Source organism: Telopea speciosissima, chromosome 7 (genome assembly GCF_018873765.1).
Source record: "Telopea speciosissima isolate NSW1024214 ecotype Mountain lineage chromosome 7, Tspe_v1, whole genome shotgun sequence".
In the NCBI taxonomy this organism is placed as follows: domain Eukaryota; kingdom Viridiplantae; phylum Streptophyta; class Magnoliopsida; order Proteales; family Proteaceae; genus Telopea; species Telopea speciosissima.
Window position 1 is genome coordinate 4,306,930 of NC_057922.1, and position 22,752 is coordinate 4,329,681.

Below are 22,752 nucleotides of genomic sequence, written 5' to 3' on the forward strand. Positions count from 1 at the left end.
TAACACGACATATGCGAATTTATAGCCAAGAACAAAGGTCCAAGAAATTGGAGGTTGAGGAAAAAGGACGCCTCCATGAAATACTCTAAAAGGGGTTGTTTATGTTTTCTTAGATTACTAACCTTGCTTCCCGTTTCTGGTCTGCCCTTCCTTCTTGCAACTGTTATCTCATAAATGGGCTTCATATCTACCGGCCAATCGATACCTGGAAAAGACGTATAAACAAGGTTTATTAAGAGACTCAAAGAAAACAGAACATAGGGGGAGGAAGAAACATAACCTAGAAAATAAATCTTGGAATTGAAAAAAAAAATGAATCAATTAAAAGAAAAACGTTGGTTTTAATCCTTCTTTCCCCTCTTCCAAATTATATTAACAGAGTAGATCAAGGTTCCCTATACACACACAAACACAAACACGAAGATGGAGGGGAAAATAGTGACGACGAGTAAATTAAACTAAAGAAATCATCATTTGATGATTGTCAAATCACCAGAGTCCCACCTTTCTAGAGCCTGTATTCTTTGTTTCCATGGCCACAGATTAAAGTTGCAGGGGAAGAAATCTGATGTGGGGTTGTCACAAAGCTTGACCAAGAACCAGGGCTTTTGGAAAAGCTCATACATTAGTAACATAAGCTTTGAAGTCTGATTAATCTGTGTTCCTTCTATGGAAAGAGGGATACGAGAGAAGTATGAGCGGGAGAGGAGAGGGAACTGAGCAGCACCTCCGAGTGACTATTAGAATCGAAGTACGTCCAAAAAAAAATATTCCCTGAATCTGAAATCCATGATTCAAAGTAGACTATAGGATCTAATCGTTACAGATGGGGAAAGAGGGTCTCCATCATGGATAAGCAAGTTCAAGGAATCAGTTTTGGATCGGTATCGGCCAAGGGCAATCTCGATTCTTGGCCGATCCAATACCGATCCACTGATAGGACCCAAGAGGAAAATGCAGCAAGGACAATTTCGTCCGATCAGGTTACTATATCTCCGAGTAGAAAAAGGTTGAGGTTATATATAGGGTTACTCATTACTGAATGAAATCCAAGATTCCTTTACCAAAAAAAAAAAAAAAATTCCAAGATTCAAAATAGATTATGGAATTCAAATTGTTCACAAACACTGGAGGAATTCAATAATCTTGTTTACAGGCTTATTCAGACTCGAGCATAGAATACTACTTTCACCTAGACCATTGTCTTGTTGCAACTAAAATAAAGAAAAGGAAAATGAAATCAAATTAATAGTAAAATCGAAACTTTTGTAATCATTTTTATTTTTAAATAGTATAATTGTCAAATCTTGAAAACCTATTGGTTGCAGGTTCAAAACTTGAAAACAACCTTTCATGCGTTGTAGGGGTAAAGCTGGGTACATTTGCCCTTTTCAAACCCTATAGTAGTGGGAGTCTTTAGTCTTGTGCACTGAGTAGCTCGTTTTTTTATTTTTAATTTTTAATATAATTACTAAATGAGATAAGAGTTTTAGGTAGGTTACATAATGATGTTTACATAACTTCCTTTTTGTTTTTTTCAAAATTTATTTCATTTCCATTCTTTTATTTCATTGCTTTTAGACGCCATTAGTTTCAATTAGGGTTGCAATAGGGTCAGGTTGGGTTGAGGTTTTTTAACCCTAACCCAACCTTGAGTCCCCTTAGTTGGGCCCAGGCCCAGTCCGACTCTGAGTCGAGACCTGAAATATCCAACTTTGACCCGTCCTCAAGGCCGGGCTGACCCTAATGGGCCCTGACCATGGAAAATGGGAGGGGAAGGGAGATGCAGTGACTGGGCCAGGCCAGGGAGAAGAAAAAGAAGACAAGACCTAGCTCAGCCCAAGGCCTCAACCCTGGCTTGGCCCAACCCTAATCCGCTCTCGAGACCAAGGTATCAACACATGCCCTATTCAGAGCTGAGGATGGGCTAGAGCATGCTCGGGCCAATAGAGCCAAAATGGTCATAAGCAAAGTAAAATAAAGTAGGGGCAATATTAAAAAAAAAAAAAAAAACCCAAATAAGAACAATGGTAGATATTGTTCTTTAACGAATATTAAAATGCAATAATCCCATTATTATATTCATGAGATTAACAATGTCCATGGATGATGCACTGTCTGAAAGCATCACGGGATTCATGGAATTCTTAATTTGCATCTTCTTTCTCAGATCCAAGCTCCTTACAAAAAATCCGTGGTGGCAGGGCTTCTTTGTGAACTGTTCAGGATAGATATCTAAGATGAAAAAAGATCAAAAGGAAAAATTAAAAAACACCTCCCATTAAGTCGCAAGCCTCCTACATGGATCATTTGGCTTTTTATGATATTAATTCAGTTCCACTCAACCCAACTCAATTCAGCTACGTCTCTTCCCAAAAATTCCAATCAATGGCAGTTTATTATTCTGTTGTACAGGTGAAAATAACCCATTTATGTTAAACTTCATCAATAGTATCAGTTTCCAATGGCTCATTCTTCCATTGAAGAGCTTGAGCCAGAGGAGATGGATTTTCCCCTCCTGCCATCCTCATCATCAAGCATTTACCCAGAGGACTTACCATATGTTCATAGGGTGGGAGTGCCTACCAGACACAACCTCTTCAAGGAAATCACTGCAACAATCACGGAGATATTCTTTCCAGATGACCCTTTGCGTCAATTCAAAGGCCAATCTGCTTCAAAAAAGTTTATGTTAGGCCTGCAATCAATTTTCCCAATTTTAGAGTGGGGGAGAGATTATGATTTAACAAAATTCAAAGGAGATCTCGTTGCCGGACTCACCATTGCTAGCATTTCTGTACCCCAGGTAGTTAAGAGACAGTAAAGAAATAATCTTAAGAAAAGAACCAAATAATCTACACATATAATGATTCTAACAATTTCTTTAACTTGTACAACAGGATATTGGATATGCAAAGCTTGCAAGTCTTGCTCCTCAATATGGGCTTTGTAAGTTTTTTGCATCACTGATCAACACTTTTTTTGGATGATTTCAACTTTTATGGATTTATTAAATTTTTTCCCCCTGTTGTTTTGAGGAATTTTACAGACTGTAGCTTTGTCCCACCATTGACATATGCCTTCTTGGGGAGTTCGAGGGATATAGCCATTGGACCAGTTGCTGTGGTGTCTCTCCTGATGGGTTCCATGATCAAGAATGAGTTTGATCCTGTTAACAACGCGGCTGAGTATACTCGACTGGCATTTACAGCCACTTTTTTTGCTGGTATCACTCAAGCTGCTCTTGGGTTTTTTAGGTTTGTGAATTTTATGTAATGTTGACTTCATTTATTGTTTCAAGCTCTCCTTGATTTTGTATGTTTACTTGATGTTTTTACAACTGAAGATATCATATAATACTGAAATATTTTTTATGGTCCTATCTCTAGATTAGGATTCTTGATTGACTTCCTATCTCATGCCACTATAATTGGGTTTATGGGTGGAGCTTCCATTACAATTGGTCTTCAACAGCTTAAAGGTTTTCTTGGCATACAAAACTTCACACAGAATAGTGATATTGTGTCTGTTATGTGCTCTGTGTTTAGTGCAGCACCTTATGGGGTAGGTAATCTCTCTGTCCTTTTGTTATTCATGTGAAACATAGTTTCTAACACAATTCACAAAACTTATACTACATTTTGCAGTGGAGCTGGCAGAATGCACTTATTGGAGCATCATCCTTGATTTTCCTTCTAATTGCCAAATATATTGTAAGTGTCCCCATTCATGTACCTCTATTTACCTAGGGTTTTATAGTGTTTAAAGTCCTCTAACCCTTGCGTGGTATGAGAGAAAACAGGGAAAGAAGAATAAGAAGCTTTTCTGGGTGTCTGCAATTGCGCCATTTACTTCTCTTATGATAACTACCTTTTCTGTGTACATTACCAATGCACAGGAAAATGGTGTTCAAACAGTAAGTAATACACTTTTTTACCATTTTTATTTTTGGAATTTTAAACACAAAAGGCAATAGTAATATCAGTAACTGATAAGTCTAGTAATGTATGAAGGTGAAGCATATACATAAAGGTAGAAATCCGCTATCTGCAAATGAAATTTATTTCACTGGGAAGTACCTAGTGTCAGGTATTAAGATTGGCGTCGTGGCTGGTATTATAGCATTAACGGTAAACCAATTATGATGCCCATTTCTCAAATTCTCAAGAAATTTAAATGCTTGAATATTTCCTGCATCTGAATACGAATGCTTTGAATTTATAGGAATCAATAGCAATTGGAAGAACATTTGCATCAGTCAAAGACTATCAAATTGATGGAAACCAAGAAATGGTGGCCTTAGGACTGGTGAATATTGTTGGTTCAATGACTTCTTGTTATGTAACTACAGGTATTAAAAAAATTATCACCTTTCCCCTGTAAGGATAGGGATCCACAACAACAATGAGATGATTATATGACTTTTAACCATGAATGAATCACACATCTTTAGGAAGTCAAGAAAGAACAACGGATGACTGGTACAAACATATTATGAGATCAAAATATTGCATAGTAGATACATCAAGGAACACACAAATTTTGGTTAGGTCATCAGTGTGTCTCAAACCAAACATTTCTGTCTGTGTGATTAATGAGCTTTTCTTCACTTGCAGGTGCTTTGGCTCGCTCAGCTGTGAACTTCATGGCAGGTTGCCAAACTGCTGTCTCCAACATTGTGATGGCTATCGTCGTTTTACTAGTTTTAGAACTGATCACCCCCGTCTTTGAGTATACCCCAATTGCCGTTATTTCTTCTATCATTATTTCGGGCATATCTGGCCTGATCGACATTGAGGCTGCACTGCTCATATGGAAGATAGATAAATTCGACTTCACTGCTTGCCTAGGAGCCTTTATTGGTGTGGTTTTTTACTCTGCTGAGATTGGACTCTTAATTGCAGTAAGGAATTGGTTTTATAAATTCTAACATTTTAAGACCATCTGTCTAATAACATGGATTAAAATGTGTCTCCATTGCTCTTTGTGGTAGGTCTTCATATCCTTTGTTAAAATACTCCTACAAGTCATAAGGCCACGTACTGCAATACTGGGAAATATTCCCAGAACAACAGTCTACAGGAACATCCAACAATATCCGGAGGCGACCAAGGTTCCCGGTGTACTTATTGTGAGAGTTGATTTTGCAATATACTTTTCCAACTCCAATTATGTCAGGGAAAGGTACATTTTTTCATGCAAACAGTCGTCCATCAACTCTGTAACTTCCTTCAGCTTGTACTTGTAATTTGTATCTTAAATCACTATATCTATAATCCTAAGGAAGATGGTGATACATCCAGTAGGGCAATCACACATCCAATAATTCCTGTTTAGAGTATTACCTTTATCCTATAACAGAAGAGGTCACCTTTTAAAGAGAATTCTCCCTCGTCTCTAGGTGTACCAGTAGTTTTATATCTCGCGAGGCAGTCCTGTTTCCCACAGCTTTAAGAAACAACATAAGGTATCAGGAACAAACTCATCAAAGCAAATTTCTTGCAGGATCTTGAGATGGTTAACAGATGAGAACGAGAAACTTAGGGCAAAAAACCTACCAAGAATCCAGTTCTTGATAATTGATATATCTTGTAAGCAATCACAAATTGTTCTTTTCTGCTGCAACTTTTTTCTATTAGATTTCTTGTTCAGCACATATTCTTATGAAAACCATCTTCATAATATGGTGCATAATGTCACAGCGGTTACTGACATTGATACTAGTGGCATCCATGCCTTGGAAGAGCTAAACAGGAGTCTCCAGAAGAGATATGTTCAAGTAAGCAGACAAATAACTCTATTGGGTTCTATCCCACCACCAACAACCCCCATCACACACAATTATCAAACCCTTATGAGTAAATTGACATCAATCCTGTATTCCTTAACATAATAAATGGCTTCTTAAAAAATACACAAAAATTCATGTATTTTATACCTTAAGATTCTATTTTTCATGATCCTGTACTACAATATCATATTGTTTATGTTTCATATGTTTGAATTTGAAAATTGTAACTGTACATAGAAGTATGTTTCTGAGAGATGCATACTCCTAAAAGTATGTTATTTACAAATTATGCTCAAAACATTAAAGTCATCGATGATGGGAGTTTTTTAGGATATGCCATCATATTTTTGTTTTAGTACCTTGTAGTTATCATTTATGGCAGAAGTACCTAATTAATCCCATGTCTTCCTTAGCTTGTCATAGCAAATCCGGGACCAGTGGTGATGGAAAAACTTCATGCATCCAAGTTTATAGACTTGATCGGAAACAAGAATATCTTCCTTACAGTCAGAGATGCCGTGGAAACATGTGCTCCTAAGATGGTATAACAAGAAGGCTGAGAATATCGATGCCTACCTTTCTTCAATACATCACTGAAGCATTTCGCACTTCGAGTATTAGAAGTGGAAGTTTTGCACATTACTAACACTTACATAAATGAGGAGGAAAGAAATGCTTATATGTGATACAGAAAATTGGAGACAACAGGTATAGTATTTGTAAAGATGTACATTATTAACACGTGTATAATTGAGTAGGAAAGAAATTTGTATATGCGAAAAGAGTATAAATAAAAGAAAATTGGGGACAACAGGTATGGTATGTGTAAATAAAGATGTTTGAGTCTTTACATTGTCATTGATTTGTTTTAACTTAATAAAGATGTAAGAAAGATTTATCTTACAATTAGATCCTTCGGCCAAGGGCTCAGGATCTTCTGGACCATCATCATTATGTCTTGATGATGTGCAGTCCAAGAATATATGGGGGCATGAGAAAGAGAGGAGATGGTGGCAATGATAGTGCAGGGGATTGGAGGGGTATGGGATTGTTGGGTTGAGTTCTGCTCTGTTTTTTCTTTTTCTTTTTCTATTTAACCATTTAACCTTTCAACGGTTTGGGCATTGCCAGGGACAAAGAACAGTGGGAGGGGATGAGAGGTTAAAGGATTAACGTTTTATTTCTTTAAAGTAAGTCAAAAACTTGTTGTGCTCTGTGTAACCATGGTTGGTTACACCAAGTCTATCATCATACTGAATTTCCCCTCCTTCCTATAATAGGAGGACGATTTGCTCCGTTCTATAAAGAGCATAAACGGTAATGCAAAAATCATGTACTTCACGACCATAATTACCCTTTAACTTATATGGTGGACAGGCTCACAGAGAATATTTCTTTAAAAAAAAATTATGATGAAGGATGTTTTGCACTTTTCCCCTCTGTTTCGTTTTGAATGGATCCCACTCCCTAATTAAGTGGACTGATGAAAGGAGAGTGGTCGATGGGAGGATCCCAAGCCTGGTCCAAAATCTAAGTACCTAAAAAGCTGCAAACTGGAATCAATAGGGAGTCAACGGAAATAGCATGGCTGAGCATGCTTTTGGCCTGCATTTGGATATATAGTGAAATAGGTTCTAGATCTGTGAATCCAATATTCAAAGGAAATGATAGATTCTAATATGTTGAAACAATTAAAAACATTAAACAAATTCTTTTGGCTAAGCATGTCTTTGGCCGCATTTTGGGTAATGTTTATGGAATCTTGGACTCGAGATTCAAAAGACATTGACAAAATCTGTTATATATTGAAAGTTGAGATAGATTCTTCACAATCTGGAAATAAACATAATCCAGATGCAATAAACATTAGATAGATTCTTCACAATCTGGCAGAGTTTCAACTTTATTATAATCCTCCAGCTGAGAAATGTTAAGCCATTCAACCATCACAAAGAGTAGTAAATTCTTGGTTTACATTAACAAGTAGCTTCAGAAACTATTTATCTCCTATCCTTTTATCTGAATAGTTCATAATGTGGACTAAAATTAATGACATATAGCTGAGACTGAAACAAAAATATGATAGCATATACTATCTGAATAGTTCATAATGTGGACTAAAATTTATGTCCTATTTCACTATATTGTTCCAAATAATTATCACATTAGTTATTTCTAAGAGATACATACTTTTAAACTAAAAGAAAGTTATTCCCATGTCTTAGTTTCTCATAGCAAATCCTGGGCCAGGGGTGATGGAAAAGCTTCATGCATCCAAGTTTACAGACTTGATCGGCAATGAGAATATCTTCCTCACAGTCACAGACGCCGTGGCAACATGTGCTCCTAAGATGGTAGAAGAAGCCTGAGAAGATTGATGCATACTTATCTTCAATACATGTCGCTGAAGCATTTTGAATTTTCGAGTGTTAGAAGCAAAAAGCTTTGCACTTAAATAACACTAGAGTAGAATTCATGAAAGCTGTGTTTACATATGAAAGAGAGTGAAGGAAAGAAAATCGGTGACGAGAGGTATAGTGGTGGTGCGAATGTAAAGAGGTTTAATTGTTTTTTATCCTGATCCAGGGTAGACAAAAAACGGCTAGAATTTAACTTAATAAAAATATAGCTATTTCCTCTATTAAACCTAACCCAAATGTAATAAATATTATATGGATTCTCCACAATCTCTCCGAGTCTCAACTTAATCACGGAAGGATGAACAGAAGACAATTGCAGAGGCAAGTGGTTGAATCATGATTGACATTGCAGAAATTTTATATTACCTGAAGAGCTGCAGCCCAGGCAATGAGGAAGGACACCAACCAGAACTTCTTGTCCTTGAGCAATTGCCGATCAGTGATCCTATATGCCTCTCTTGGCTTTGAGTTCCCAGAAAAGTACGTACTGACCTGGGATGGACGAAGATCGAGGAGTTGCTTCGCTTCTATGGACCTGGCTTTCCTCCAGCCATGGCGGGAGCTGAAGGATCCAGCCCAGCCAAAACGGAGGGGGAGTTGGTCATTCATAGGGTGGGGCCTGCCTGTGAAATGACCCAAACATCCCTGTCTTGGGCTGTTGGCTGGGCTGGATCCTCCAGCTCCTGTCACGGCTGGAGAAGAGCCAAATTCCACCTCCTATAACCAGCTTCAGCGGACCTGGCTCGCCTCTAGCCGGGGTGGGAGCTAGAGGATCCATCCCAGCAAAAACAAGGGGGTTTTGGTCACTTCATAGAGGGGCCTGCCTATGAAATGACCCAAACACCCTTATTTTTGTTGGACTGGATCCTCCAGCTCCTGCCATGGCTGGAGAAGAGTCGAGCAGATCGTCTTTTCATGCGAAGTTGGGAATCCAAACAGTGATAAGCCAAAACAAGAACTTGGACTGAGTTTCTTCCCATTCCAGAATGAGGCCTGTTGTTGGTCTTATTCTAAGAATTTAGAATGAAATGCATATCAAACAACGTTTATGTCATTCCAGAATACATTCTAGACCTAGAACGTGTTCTGAAAATACATACCAAACACAACCTAAATGTAAGTTGGTAAAATGGAATAGTTAACCTAGGCAACCTGACTTTAGCCATGTAGAGGGATGATTTGGATAATCTAAACCATTAGAGAGAGAGGTTTCCAATCACCTCTTAGCTTTACAAAACAAGCAAATTTTTTTAACACCTAATTGTTTTGTAATTAATTTTGGGTAAAGTACACGTACCTCCTATAACGCACCCAATATTCCTCGCATTCCTTGCGCCATCACGCACACCTTTCAATATTTCACGCTTCGCCAATATTCCACGCACTCACCTTTCAATATTCCACGCATCACTCCCGCTTACACCCCAAATGCCGTAGCTCCAATCTGTTAAATACCACCGTTAAATGCCAAAATTTTGATCATTTTACCCTTTCTTCTATGTTTATAAATTTGAAAAGACCTAATTGCCCTGACCTATTTGTTCATAATATGAAAAGACCTTTTTGCCCTGACCTAATTTGATAAGACCTTTTTACCCCCACTATTTGTTCTTAAGAACCTAACCTAATTTCATTACCAAAATGCCCTTGTTAGGGAATAATTATCAAAATACCCTCATCTTCTCCAAATCTCATCTTCCCCAAAATCTGCCCAACCAATCTGCAGAAACAAACCCTAAAAATCTAGACCTTTTCGTTTGAGGAAATAACTACCAGACCACAAAAATTCTAAAAACCCAACAAAATCGCAATCAAGGGTAACTCAGACCGCATGAATTAAAGCATGCATACAAACATCTCCTAACCCTTACCCAAAATTCCCAGCTGAAACAAAGATTACAAATCATTATCCATGGGGGAACGGGGATTCAAAATAAAAGCAAAGAAAGGAAACCGAAACTTACCACTATAGTTGACGAGAGCAGGCATGGGTACAAAGATCCGAAATCGCAAAGCTTTTCAAAAGAAGACCCTCGATCGAGAACAAAAAAGATAGAATCAACCAAGAACAAGACACAAATAACTTGATACAGTCCAATAACAACCGAATGCATTTACAGAAATCGAATTCCTTCAAAGATCATCAAGAAAAGCAGAAACCCTAACGAAGAGGGCAAAAAAAGAGTAGAAGAGAAGAAGAATGAACTATTCCAATTATCTCAACCAAAACCGAACCCTAAAAAAGAGGCATTGTCGAATTAGGAAACCATTTTTCTGTTTTCTCTTTCTCTGCTTCTACGTTGTTTCCCTTCTCCGCTTCCCTAACAATCCATCTTCTTTGTAAAAATTCGCTCCAGATTAAGAGTTTTCAGAAGAAACCCAAGAAAACCCTTTATTTTTTTTTCTTCTCTTCCAATTCTTTATGGGTCTATCTCCGCCTGCGTGTGCGGGAGATTATTGTGTTTGTTTCGTCAATGGCTGTTCCTTCGAACGTCCCTGCACCTGCTTCACTTTATGTTGGAGACCTTCATCCTGATATCACCGATGGACAACTCTTCGATGCCTTCTCTGTCATCGATAACCTTGCATCTGTCAGGGTTTGAGAGAAGTTTCAGAAATGGAAGATGGATTTTGGGGAAGTGGAGGGTATTTTGGTAATTATGCCCTAATAAGGGTATTTTGGTAATTAAATTGGTTAGGTTCTTAAGAACAAATAGTGGGGGTAAAAGGGTTTTATCAAATTAGGTTAAGGCAAAAAAGTCTTTTCATATTATGAACAAATAGGTCAGGGCAATTAGGTCTTTTCAAGTTTATAAACATAGAAGAAAGGGTAAAATGATCAAAATTTTGGCATCTAACAGTGGTATTTAATGGATTGGACCTATCTGACATTTGGGGTGTAAAACAGGGGTGGTACGTGGAATATTGAAGGGTGATACGTGAAATATTGAGCCACTTAGGGGATATGAGGAATATTGGATGCATTATAAGGGGGTACGTGTACTTTACCCTTAATTTTTTAATTTCATTGATCTAAGATATTATAAATAAAAAAAAGAAAAAAGTTCTCTATCTAGGCCCGGCCACACTCCCATGAGTCTATCTCTCTCCTCCCCATGTAAAAAGACACATTTACCCCCTTATTTTAAGGAGGAGAGAGATAAACACAAGGGAGTGTTGGCCTATGCCACACTCCCATGCAAAAAACTACCTCCCATAAAAAAAATGGGGAAGTAAGAAATCCTTGGAGGTTAGGTAATCATTGGTATTGAATACGTGTTAAATTTAGAACAAGATGTTATAATTTTTAAAGAATGTGTATGATATGAACCTTCATATCATACTAACTCCCTCCCCCCAAACAAAAAAAAATACTTCATATCATTCAATTTATATAAAAAATTGATCTATCAATATTTTTAATTTATCTTTGCTTTTTAAGAAACATTTTATTAGTCACTTTTAGATGTAGGTAGGTTGCCCTTCAAGAAGTTAGGGGCTCACTCCTATTCAGTCTTTGGAGTCAACGACGTTTGGCTCATTTCAAAAGCTCAAATAAAAATCGAAATATTTCAAGGGAAATTTACACGTACCTCCCTAAAATTTTTTAGGTTTATTGAAAGGGAGTTGGCAGTTTCTCCTTGTGGTCCCCAAAATATATTCCCTCCTTAATTTGTGGGATCTGATTAATGGTGATATGTTAGGAGTTTTCACCAAAAAAACAAAAAAGAAAGAGAGATAGTACAGTCTCCCTCTTGACCAAATATATTATATGTTCAATTGAATGCTCATTATTACCTACGTTCGGGGAATTCAACATTTTTGTTTACTTGTATCTCTGATTGTAGACACTGGTTTCGAATGATCTCCATCTTCCATAAGCAAATATGTCAGCACTTACTAAAATAGTGGGGATGGGGAGGAAGGACTGGTAAGAGAGTTTCCATCTTGGATAAACAAGTATGTCAGCAATTACTAGTTGGTAGTTGAAGGCAGGTTTTGAAACCTTATATAGAATCATATCGAAGTAAAGTAACTAGTTACTTAATTTGAAATCCAAGTTTCAAAGTAGACTATAGAATCAAAATTGCGACACATACACTAAATTAATAATTAGGAATCCAACAATTTTTGGTTTGCATGAATTTGATTTTATAAATAGGTTACGATGGATACCTAATTTGGATAAGCAAGTGTCTTGACAATTACCATAAAAAGGTGGGGGAGGGGAGAGGGACTCAATCTTGAATAAACAAGTATGTCGATAGTTACCATAAAAGGGTCGATGGGGAGGGGGAGGGGGGTTGAAGGGGGACCTCAATCTTGAGTAAGCAAGTATGTCAGCACTAACTAGTTAGTCGATGAAGGCAATCTAGATTCTAGACCAAATGTTTTATAATTTTAATGTAGAAAGTGTGTATATTTCTCTCTCACAGTCTCCTTCCTAAATACGTGGGTCCCTTGTATGTGAATTATAAGGTACCCGACGGATGTTGGCTTGCCATAGTAAATGACAATGCATGCGAGTAGCGCGTAGATCCCCTACCCATATTTAATTGCAGTCATATCTAAGTAAGGCTTACTTGTTACTAAATCTGAAATCTAAAGATTCAAAGTAGACTATAGAATCTATAACGCGCTACACATGGGGGAAGAGGGTTTCCATCTTGGATGATCAAGTATGTTAGGCGTCTAGACAGTTGGGTTTAGCGTAAGTCCAAGGAAAGGTCAAGAGTTCAATCCTTCTACCCCCAATCTTTTTGAAACAATTGAAATAATATAGTAGTATAATAATAAGTGTGGCCCAGTGGGTCTTCTTGCTGGCCCCTTGTGGGTCCTTGGCTGGCCTCCGATATGGGGTTAGTACTAAAAAAAAGTGTGCCAAGACTTAGTAAATGAAGGCAGGTTTTTGAACTCAGGTCTAGAATCTAGATCAAATTCATTATATGTTTAATTGTGGTCATATCTCATGTTACTTTTATTGAATTTGAAATCCAACTATAGAATCCAAATTGTATACAAACACTGAAATAATCCAATAATCTTGTTTACATGCATTCTATTCTAGATAGGTTTCAAACATTACTTCACAGGGCATATGTCACCTAAGAAAAATTCATGGAATTCAAGCTCTATTAGTTTCAAGATAAAATACCCATAAGTAAAATGAAGTTTTTAAGAAAAATATTTTATTTCTTCAACATTGCTTTAAGATTTAGTATGTGATAGTTAGCCCACCAAAGTTGAACAAAAGAGGCAGGGTTTGGCTGAGAAAGGACGGGGGTGAGAGGAAGTGGGTCAAGTGGCTTCGTTTCATGGAGTGTACCCTATTCTGCTCATTCCAAATTACCCATGTATCTTGTTTCGGTTGAAAAAAATGGAAGGAATATTTAAAATGATTTTTTTTTAACATTCAAGATGAAATTTCATTTTTAACCCTCGAATTGAATTAAATATGTGCCTTGTAAACCAACTAGATAAGGAGATTTGATGTTTTGTAATGCTTTAGGAAAGTCATGTATGCTTGTGATGCTTATATTTTGCCCTCTTGACTCCTCATAAGACAAGGATAAAATTTTCCTTCATCGCATGATGAAGGTTCAGACACCATCCTAAGGTTCATAAAATCCCTATAGAGTTTTAATATGTTCTCAAAATACCCATTTCCCCCTCTCGCAGCCATTGAGAAGCCTTTGGTGAATGGAAAGGCTGAAGGAAAACTCAGTCAATAAAGGCAAAGTCTAAAATTTGGGTGAGTCTGGAAAAAATCTTGAGGTTGACTCCTTGTTCTGCCGTGTGGTGACTCAGATGGTGCTAAAATTCTATAGGTACGTAGATCAAAACGTTCGCATGTCAATTTTCCACAAGAAAAAATCTAAATTTAAAAGTGAGACTGGAAAAATTCACAATAGTGGTTTGAGAACTAATGGACGTTTAGCCATACACAAATATGCATATCAATATATAAAAAGGTATTTGACTGAATTAGGCTTTGAAATTTGACATGTGACAGACTATTCTAGACAATTTCTTTATCCAATAGCCGAAATGGCCTACCCAGATCTTATTATTATTATTATTTTTTATAAATTTAATAATTACCTGTTTTAAATTGAAACAAACAAAAACTTAACATAAGGGATTTTCTTATAATCGGCATGGGATAGTTTCTTTTTCTATTACATTTTATGGAATTTAAAATCCATTATTTTATTAGAATTTATTTGCAATGCTTCTTTCCCCAAGCCCTTCTGCATTAAATTGGTATCTTCCAAGGAGATCAAACAATTCAACTAACAATCTGTGCAGTCCTCCTGAACAACAATTTCCTATAATTAAATAAAATCCAAAATAGGAACAATGATAGATACTGTTCTTGAAGAATATTAAAATGCAATAACCCCATTATTATATTCATGAGATTAACCATATCCATGAAGCATTACAGGATTCATGGAATTCTTAGTTTGCATATGCTTTTAAAAACCAACAGGTGGCAGGGCTGGAAGAATCCATTATGTATTTCTTTTTGACTATCCAGGAAAAATATCTAAAATAATAAACAGTTCAAAGGAAAAATTAAAAAACACCAAAACACCTCCCCTGAGTAAGCCTCATATATGAATCATTTGGCTTTGTATAATTCAAATGTTTTTGTTAAGCTCAGATTTAAGTTCCTTACTAAAACTCCAACTGGTGGCAAAAGTGTTTCTTCTAATTTATTTTCACTATGAAATGTCCACCAGAGGCAGGAAGAACCCATAAAGTATTTTCTTTGAGATCTGGTCAGGAAAAATATGTAAGATGACAAACAAATCAAAGGAAAAATCAAGAAACACCTCCTCTAAAGTCTTAAGTCTCCTACATGAATTATTTGACTTTGTATAATTCAGCTGTTTTCGTTAAGTGTAATGTTAATGCAGTTCCCCTCAACCCAACCCAGCTACATTTCTCCCAATAATACCAACCCAACTGTGTTTAGCTATATATCGTAATTTAATATTCTAATCTAAGTGTTATATGCAGCATGTAAGTGATCATCTAGGGCCATCCTTACTGGCCATTAAAGAAGTTTGACATTGAGTTTCAATTGAAACCCTTATAAATAAGAGCTTCTGTTGGACCTTATATGATAGAAGACTCCACACAGCTTAGTGTGTAGTCATCTAAGTTAGCTCCCTTCCACTTTGTTAAGGTGAGAGCTGCTTACAAACAATTTCTTATCAGCCAAACTAAGGTATGATGTTGCTAAGTTAGTAATCTCCCCCCCCCCCCCCCCCCCTTTTTTTGTAGATTGTATGAGATATTTCCAGTTTTTGGATTATATGGTATTCCAATTTAAATCAACACCCATAAACACAAATGGTTCTATGGGCTCTTTAACTTTTCAACTATGAAGGTAATTGGTTTTAGAGCTATAATGTGATTGTTGAAAAGGAAGCCTATCTCTTTAAGTGTTGTACATTATTGAAATGAAGACATTTAGTAGTATCATATCATTTCGAAATTCCAGTCAATGACAGTTTATTATTCTGTTGTACAGGTAAAATTTCCATTTGTGTTAAACTACATCAATAGTATCTGCTCCCAATGGCTCATTCTTCCATTGATGAGTTTGAGACAAAGACCGATATTGCACGCCTGCATTCCTCATGCATTTACCCAGAGGACTTGCCACGTGTTCCCAAGGTGGGAGTACCTACCAGACAGAACCTCTTCAAGAAAATAGCAGAAACTACCAAGGAAATGTTCTTTCCAGATGACCCTTTACGCCAATTCAAAGGTCAACCTCGATCAAAAAAGTTTATGTTAGGCCTCCAATATATTTTCCCAATTTTAGAGTGGGGGAGAAACTACAATTTAATAAAGTTCAAAGGAGATCTCATCGCCGGACTCACCATTGCTAGCCTCTCCATACCACAGGTAGCTAATAGACAGTAAAGAAATAATATTAAGATAAGAACCAAATTATTTCAACATATAAATTATTCTAACAATTGTTTTGACTTGTACAACAGGGGATTGGATACGCAAAGCTTGCAAATCTTTCTCCCAAATATGGGCTTTGTAAGTTTTTTGCGGTGTTGAGTAACAAGTTGCTTTAGATTGTTGCACTTTTAATGGATTTATCAATTTGGTTTATTATTTCATTTAGCTCTTTTGGTTTTTTTGGGTGCTGATTTGAGGATTTTTACAGACTCTGGCTTTGTCCCACCATTGGTTTATGCCTTCCTGGGGACTTCGAGAGATATAGCCATTGGACCAGTTGCTGTGGTGTCTCTCTTGATGGGCTCCATGCTCCGGAATGTGATTGATCCCGTTATTAATGCCACTGAGTATACTCGACTGGCATTTACAGCTACTTTTTTTGCTGGAATTACTCAAGCTGCACTTGGGTTTTTTAGGTTTGTGAATTTTATTACATGTATTTTATTTCCTATTGACTTTATTTATTGCCTCTAGCACCACTTGATTTTGTTTGTTTGTTTTTTTTTTTTTTTTTTTTTGGCCTTTTGCAACTGAAGATATTGTACAGTACTGAAATGTTTTTGTTGTCCTATCTCTAGATTGGGATTCTTGATTGACTTCCTATCCCATGCCACTATTATTGGGTTTATGGGTGGAGCTGCCATTACAATTGGTCTTCAACAGCTTAAAGGTTTTCTTGGCATAGTAAATTTTACAACACAGGCTGACATTGTGTCTGTTATGCGCTCAGTATTTAGCGCAGCACCTCATGGGGTAGGCAATCTCGCAGTCCTCTCATTCTTCAAGTAAAACATAATTTCTAATACAACTGATCACTAAACTCATCTATTATATTTTGCAGTGGAGCTGGCAGAATATACTCATTGGAGCATCATTCTTGATTTTCCTTCTAATTACCAAGTATATTGTAAGTGTCCATTCATGTACCCTCTATTTACCCAGGATTTCATGATGTTTAAAGTCCTCTGACCCTTGCATTATGGTATGAGAGAAAAACAGGGAAAGAAGAATAAGAAGCTTTTCTGGGTGTCTGCAATTGCACCATTTACTTCTCTAGTCTTAGCCACCTTTTTTGTGTACATTACCCATGCACAGCAAAATGGTGTTCAAACCGTAAGTTATAAACTTTAAAATTTTTTTATTTTATTTTCAACACAAAAGGCTATAGTAATATCAGAAACTGATAAGTCTTGTAATGTATGCAGGTGAGCAACATACAGAAAGGTATCAATCCATCATCTGCAAATGAACTATATTTCACTGGGACGTACCTAGTTTCAGGTATTAGGATTGGCGTTGTGGCTGGTATGATAGCATTAACGGTAAGCCAATTATGATGCCCATCTGTCAAATTCACCAGAAATTTAAATGTCTAAATATTTCCTGTATCTAACTACACATGCTTTGGGTTTATTAGGAATCAATAGCAATTGGAAGAACATTTGCATCAGTCAACGACTATCAACTCGATGGAAACAAAGAAATGATGTCATTAGGACTGATGAATGTTGTTGGTTCAGTGACTTCTTGTTACGTAACGACAGGTATTAAAAGAATTATTCTCATTCCACTTTAAGGACAGGCTTCTACAATAACTAGAAAGCATGAAGGATGTACATATTGTGCACATGCATGAGTTTAGACATAACAATATCCATAGCCAATCAGATGACAATATGACTTTTAACCACCAATAAAACACACATCTTTAGGAGAACAAGAAAAAACAAGGGATTGTTGATATGAATATGTTATGAAGTCAAATTATTGCATTTTATAGAAGACAATTGCTGGCATGGTTGGTTGGTACCTGCCACTCTGCCAGTAGAGCGCAGCCTCCCTAAAGGCCATGGGTTCAACTATTCTGTCTTCACCTTGTGCCTTCAGGCACACCTACTTCACCCCCCCTGCCCACAGCCCTCCCCTTTTACTTCCTCACTCCCTAAAAGTTGTAGTCAAAGTCCTATAAAAAAATCCAAACATTTCTAACTGGAATTAATGAGCTTTTCTTTACTCGCAGGTTCTTTTTCTCGCTCAGCTGTGAACTACATGGCAGGTTGCAAAACTGCTGCCTCCAACATTGTGATGGCAATCATCGTTTTATTAGTTTTAGAACTGATCACACCCGTCTTTGCGTATACCCCAAATGCCGTTATTTCTGCTATCATTATTTCGGCCGTAGTTAGCCTGATCGACATTGAAGCTGCAGTACTCATATGGAAGACAGATAAATTTGATTTCCTTGCTTGCCTCGGAGCATTTATTGGCACAGTTTTTGACTCTGTTGAGATTGGACTCTTGATTGCAGTAAGGAATTGGATTTATAACTTCTCATATTTTGACATCATCATTCTAGTATCATCAACTTAAAGGTGTCTCCATGGTTCTTTGTGGTAGGTTTGCATATCTTTTATCAAAATACTCCTACAAGTCACAAGGCCACGGACCGCAATACTTGGAAATATCCCTAGAACAACAGTCTACAGGAACATCCAACAATATCCGGAGGCAACCAAGGTCCCCGGTGTACTTATAGTGAGAGTTGATTCTGCAATATACTTTTCCAATTCCAATTATGTCAGGGAAAGGTAAGTGCTTTCTGCTACAATAGTAATTCATACTGTATCTTTCTTCAGCTTGTATTTGTAATTTGTAAATTAAATCACTATGTATAATTCTAAGGAAGATGGTGATATATCCAGTAGGGTTATCACACATCCAATAATTCCTGTTTAGAGTATTACCTTTATCCTATAACAGAAGAGGTCACCCTTTAAAGGGAACCCACCCTTGTCTTTAGGTACCAGTAGTTCTAGATCTCTTGATACAGTCCAGTTTCCCACAGCTTTTACAAGCACAATAAGATGTCAGGAACAAACTCATCAAAACAAATTTCTTGCAGGATCTTGAGATGGTTAACAGATGAGGACGAGCAACTGAAGGCTAAAGACCTACCAAGAATCCAGTTCTTGATAATTGAGATGTCACGTAAGCAATCACAATTTTTTTTTCCCTAATCAGATTTCTTGTTCAGAAGACGTACTTTTGAAACTCATGTTCGTAATATGGTGTATATATGTCAGCTATAACCGACATTGATACTAGTGGCATCCATTCCTTGGAAGAGCTAAACAGGAGTCTCCAGAAGAGAAATGTTCAAGTAAGCATACAAATAATGCTATTGTGTTTTATCCCACCACCACCACTACCAACTCCCTTCTCCCCCCCCCCCCCCACCAAAAAAAAAAACAACTGGTTTACAGTGTAACACTACAAAGACATGTTCTACCTGTTAAAAGAGGCAGTGCAATACCAAAGACCCTCCCTTTTCAGGTTCTACCTGTTGCAGGAAATGGCTGCAATGCTTGGTTTCTGCCAAACATGTGTTACGCTGTGACTATTATAAGTTGGAGTATTTTCTAAAGTTTTGCCCAAGGAGGAAAATGACAGAAACTTTCTCCGTTTATCAAAGAAAGAAGTTTTCTTCTTAAAATTTCATACAGAAAGTTTAGTGTCTATAAAGGATTAAAAAAAATATGCGGGAGCGCAGGGGCCACACGTGCACGGCAGCCAATGAGAGTGCACGCGCTGGCATCTTGGTAGGTGGGATTTCCACCTTCCATGGGGGCGGTGCGGTCATTTCGCCCCTCTCTGTGTCTGGGGGTGCCCCCCCCCCCCCCAACCCACAGAAAATTTTCCAAAAAATATATAGAATATCTAGAGAGAGGGAGAGAGCCCATATTCCCTGGAAATATACTCCAATTATGAAACCATTTCTAGTAAATTGACATCAATTTTGTATTTCTTAACATACCAAATGGATTTGTGAAAGACAAAAAATCAATCATTTTATACCTCGACTGTATTTTTCATGATCCTTCATTATATTATTCCAAATAATTGTCATTACTTATTTCTAAGAGATATATACTCCTAAACACTAAAAGTATGTTATTCCCATGTCTTCTTTAGTTTGTCATAGCAAATCCTGGGCCGGAGGTGATGGAAAAGCTTCATGCATCCAAGTTTACAGACTTGATCGACAATAAGAATATCTTCGTCACAGTCAAAGACGCCGTGGCAACATGTGCTCCTAAGATGGTAGAAGAAGCCTGAGAAGATTGTTGCATACATATTGCTGAAGCATTTTGAATTTTCGAGTGTTAAAAGCGAAAGCTTTGCACGTAAATAACATTAGAGTAGAATTTACGAAAGCTGTGTTTACATGTGAAAAGAGAGTAAAGGAAAGAAAATTGGTGATGACAAGTATAGTGGTGGTGTAGTTGTAAAGAGGTTTAAATTTTTTATCCTAATCCAGGCTACACAAAAAAACGGTTAGAATTCATAGAAATATAGCTATTTGCTCTATTAAACCTAACCCAGATGTAATAAATATTATATGGATCCTCCACAATCTTGCAGAGTCTCAACTTGATCATAATCCTCCAGCTGAGAAATGTCAATCATTCAACCATCTGAGTATTAAATTCACTGTCTACATTAACATGTAGCTTCAGAGACCAATTATGTCCTATCCTTATATCTGAATAGTTTGTAATGTGTACTGAACTTTATGAGATACAGCCAATGCTAAACTCAACTCTCCTAGAAAGGAACCAGATTACAATTTATTGATAGATTTGTTGGGAAGAGGTGTGGAAAACCTTCCCACTTGTGTAAGTCAAAAAATGCAGCAGTTCATGAAATTGTATGCAATAGTGGAAGCAAACATAAGCCAATCAAACACCAAATTTAATGTGGAAAACCATTCAATGTGAAGGGAAAAACAACGGGACAACTCCGAGAGCAATCCACTAAAATCAAATAAGGATTACAACGGTTCACCTCTCAAGTTTATGCCCAAAACTTGAGATTACAACAAGACTGAAAAAGAACAAGCAGCACTTGAAGACTTTACAAGGTTACCTCACACATCAACAAGATGTTACTGAATCACCTCTAAAAGTGTTAAACCCATGCCCAAGAACCTGGTTTAAAACTTGGTCTAACCTCTCGGTCCGTTTGAACCTCGTGTGTAGGAGGGGGAGCGTATTATGCTTGTGAGTTATGGGCCACGATACTCAAGCCATCTCACAAGATTGTCGATCGTGACACGAGGAAAGTCGTTGAGGATAGGTTCATAGACAGAGATAGAGGGAAGTTCGTCTACGAAGGTGCATTCTTGGAATTCTCTCACTCTGGGGACCCACAAGGCCTGCACTTGAAGCACCCATTTCCACTTAGCGATGACTGGGAGTAAGCCACTATTCACACAACCCATGCTTATGTATAATCATTAATGTATAAGTACTAAGTTGGGCTTGGGCTTAGGACTTTAGAACTGTCTTATTGTAACTAGAACCTGGGTTATGGGCCTAGTAGAATAAGAGGCCCAATGACTTAAACTAGGACCTAAGGTTAGTCCTAAACCAAACAAGCCCTAGTCAAATAGACCTAAAGATTTAAGACCTAACCAAACATGACCTAATGCCAAGGTGAGGTAAATAGGGGCCAAACTACTATTCACCTCACATTTGAAGCCCTAAATTGTGGAGAGGAGTGGAGAAGAAAGAAGAAGAAAGAAGAAGAAGAAAGAAGGAGAAGGAAGAAGAGGAAGAAGGAAGGAGAAGGAGGAGGTAGTGGAGCTCAAACTACCATCATCAACCCCTTGGTAAGCCTTCTCTCTCTAACCCCACATCTCTCTTTTTTTTCCCCATTAATTTCTTGTTGAGTGGTTATAAAGAACCTACCATTAATGGCTTCACCAACCAAGGTTGGAACCACCAATGGAAGGTGTTTATGACAACTTATGGGAATAAATAAAACCCTATAACCCCAAACCCCTCCTTCCCTTTGAAGTCCCAATCCCTACGAGTAAACCCTAGGTTAGGGTAATGGGTTGGGGGGTTCTCTAATGATTGTCAATGCTCCTATAATGAATGGGGTTTTGGTTACATAATCAACCTTATATAGGTCTTACTCCATGTATCCTGCCATATACTTACCCTTTCCATGTTGTGAGTAGAAACCCTACAAGACCATAATGATTATAGATTTAATGGGGTTGGAGTCCTACCCTTTTAATAGCGTAATATTCATGGCCAAGAAGCCCCTAAAGCACCCTCGGTATACGCCATTTTTGGCCAAACCCATGGAACCCAAAACCAATCTTGGATTTGTGATAACAGTAGGACAGGCATGAGCGACAGGCAAAAGCTTCCTGCTGTGGAAAACCCAGGCTTCGTGCCTGTCAGCTACTGTCAAGGACAGGCATGAGCGACAGGCTGAAGCTTCCTGCCTGTGGAAAACCCAGGCTTCATACCTGTCAGCTACTATCAAAGACAGGCATGAGCAACAGGCAGAAGCTTCCTGCTTGTGGAAAACCCAAGCTTCGTGCCTGTTAGGAGTGTCAGCTACTATTAAGGACAGGCAGGAGTGACAGGCAGAAGCATTCTGCCGGTGGCACTGTATCAGCCCTATACGAACTCTTTTGGGGCCCACCTCTTATGACCCTAATACACTAACCTCACCACACATTATGCACCCTCTTTA

The 22,752-nt window shown here is 37.6% G+C and overlaps 3 protein-coding genes across 3 annotated transcripts; all 3 read left to right on the plus strand.

The window, feature by feature from the left end:
* Window positions 1–2,464: 2,464 nt before the first annotated feature.
* LOC122667379 (sulfate transporter 1.3-like) lies at window positions 2,465–3,855 on the plus strand. Its single transcript, XM_043863642.1, has 5 exons — window positions 2,465–2,806; window positions 2,901–2,949; window positions 3,050–3,257; window positions 3,390–3,564; window positions 3,648–3,855. The coding sequence occupies exons 1-5, from the start codon at window positions 2,465–2,467 to the stop codon at window positions 3,747–3,749; spliced, it is 876 nt and encodes a 291-aa protein (XP_043719577.1). The 3' UTR covers window positions 3,750–3,855.
* Window positions 3,856–3,859: 4 nt separating this feature from the next.
* On the plus strand, window positions 3,860–10,814 carry LOC122667380 (sulfate transporter 1.2-like). Its single transcript, XM_043863644.1, has 8 exons — window positions 3,860–3,916; window positions 4,014–4,130; window positions 4,225–4,351; window positions 4,617–4,903; window positions 4,994–5,184; window positions 5,653–5,779; window positions 6,205–6,333; window positions 10,569–10,814. Exons 1-8 carry the CDS (start codon window positions 3,860–3,862, stop codon window positions 10,812–10,814), a joined length of 1,281 nt encoding a protein of 426 aa, XP_043719579.1.
* Window positions 10,815–15,801: 4,987 nt separating this feature from the next.
* On the plus strand, window positions 15,802–20,439 carry LOC122669624 (sulfate transporter 1.2-like). Its single transcript, XM_043866424.1, has 13 exons — window positions 15,802–16,134; window positions 16,230–16,278; window positions 16,409–16,616; window positions 16,779–16,953; window positions 17,042–17,107; window positions 17,200–17,313; window positions 17,406–17,522; window positions 17,618–17,744; window positions 18,221–18,507; window positions 18,598–18,788; window positions 19,103–19,188; window positions 19,284–19,360; window positions 20,173–20,439. Exons 1-13 carry the CDS (start codon window positions 15,802–15,804, stop codon window positions 20,314–20,316), a joined length of 1,974 nt encoding a protein of 657 aa, XP_043722359.1. The 3' UTR covers window positions 20,317–20,439.
* Window positions 20,440–22,752: the final 2,313 nt, after the last annotated feature.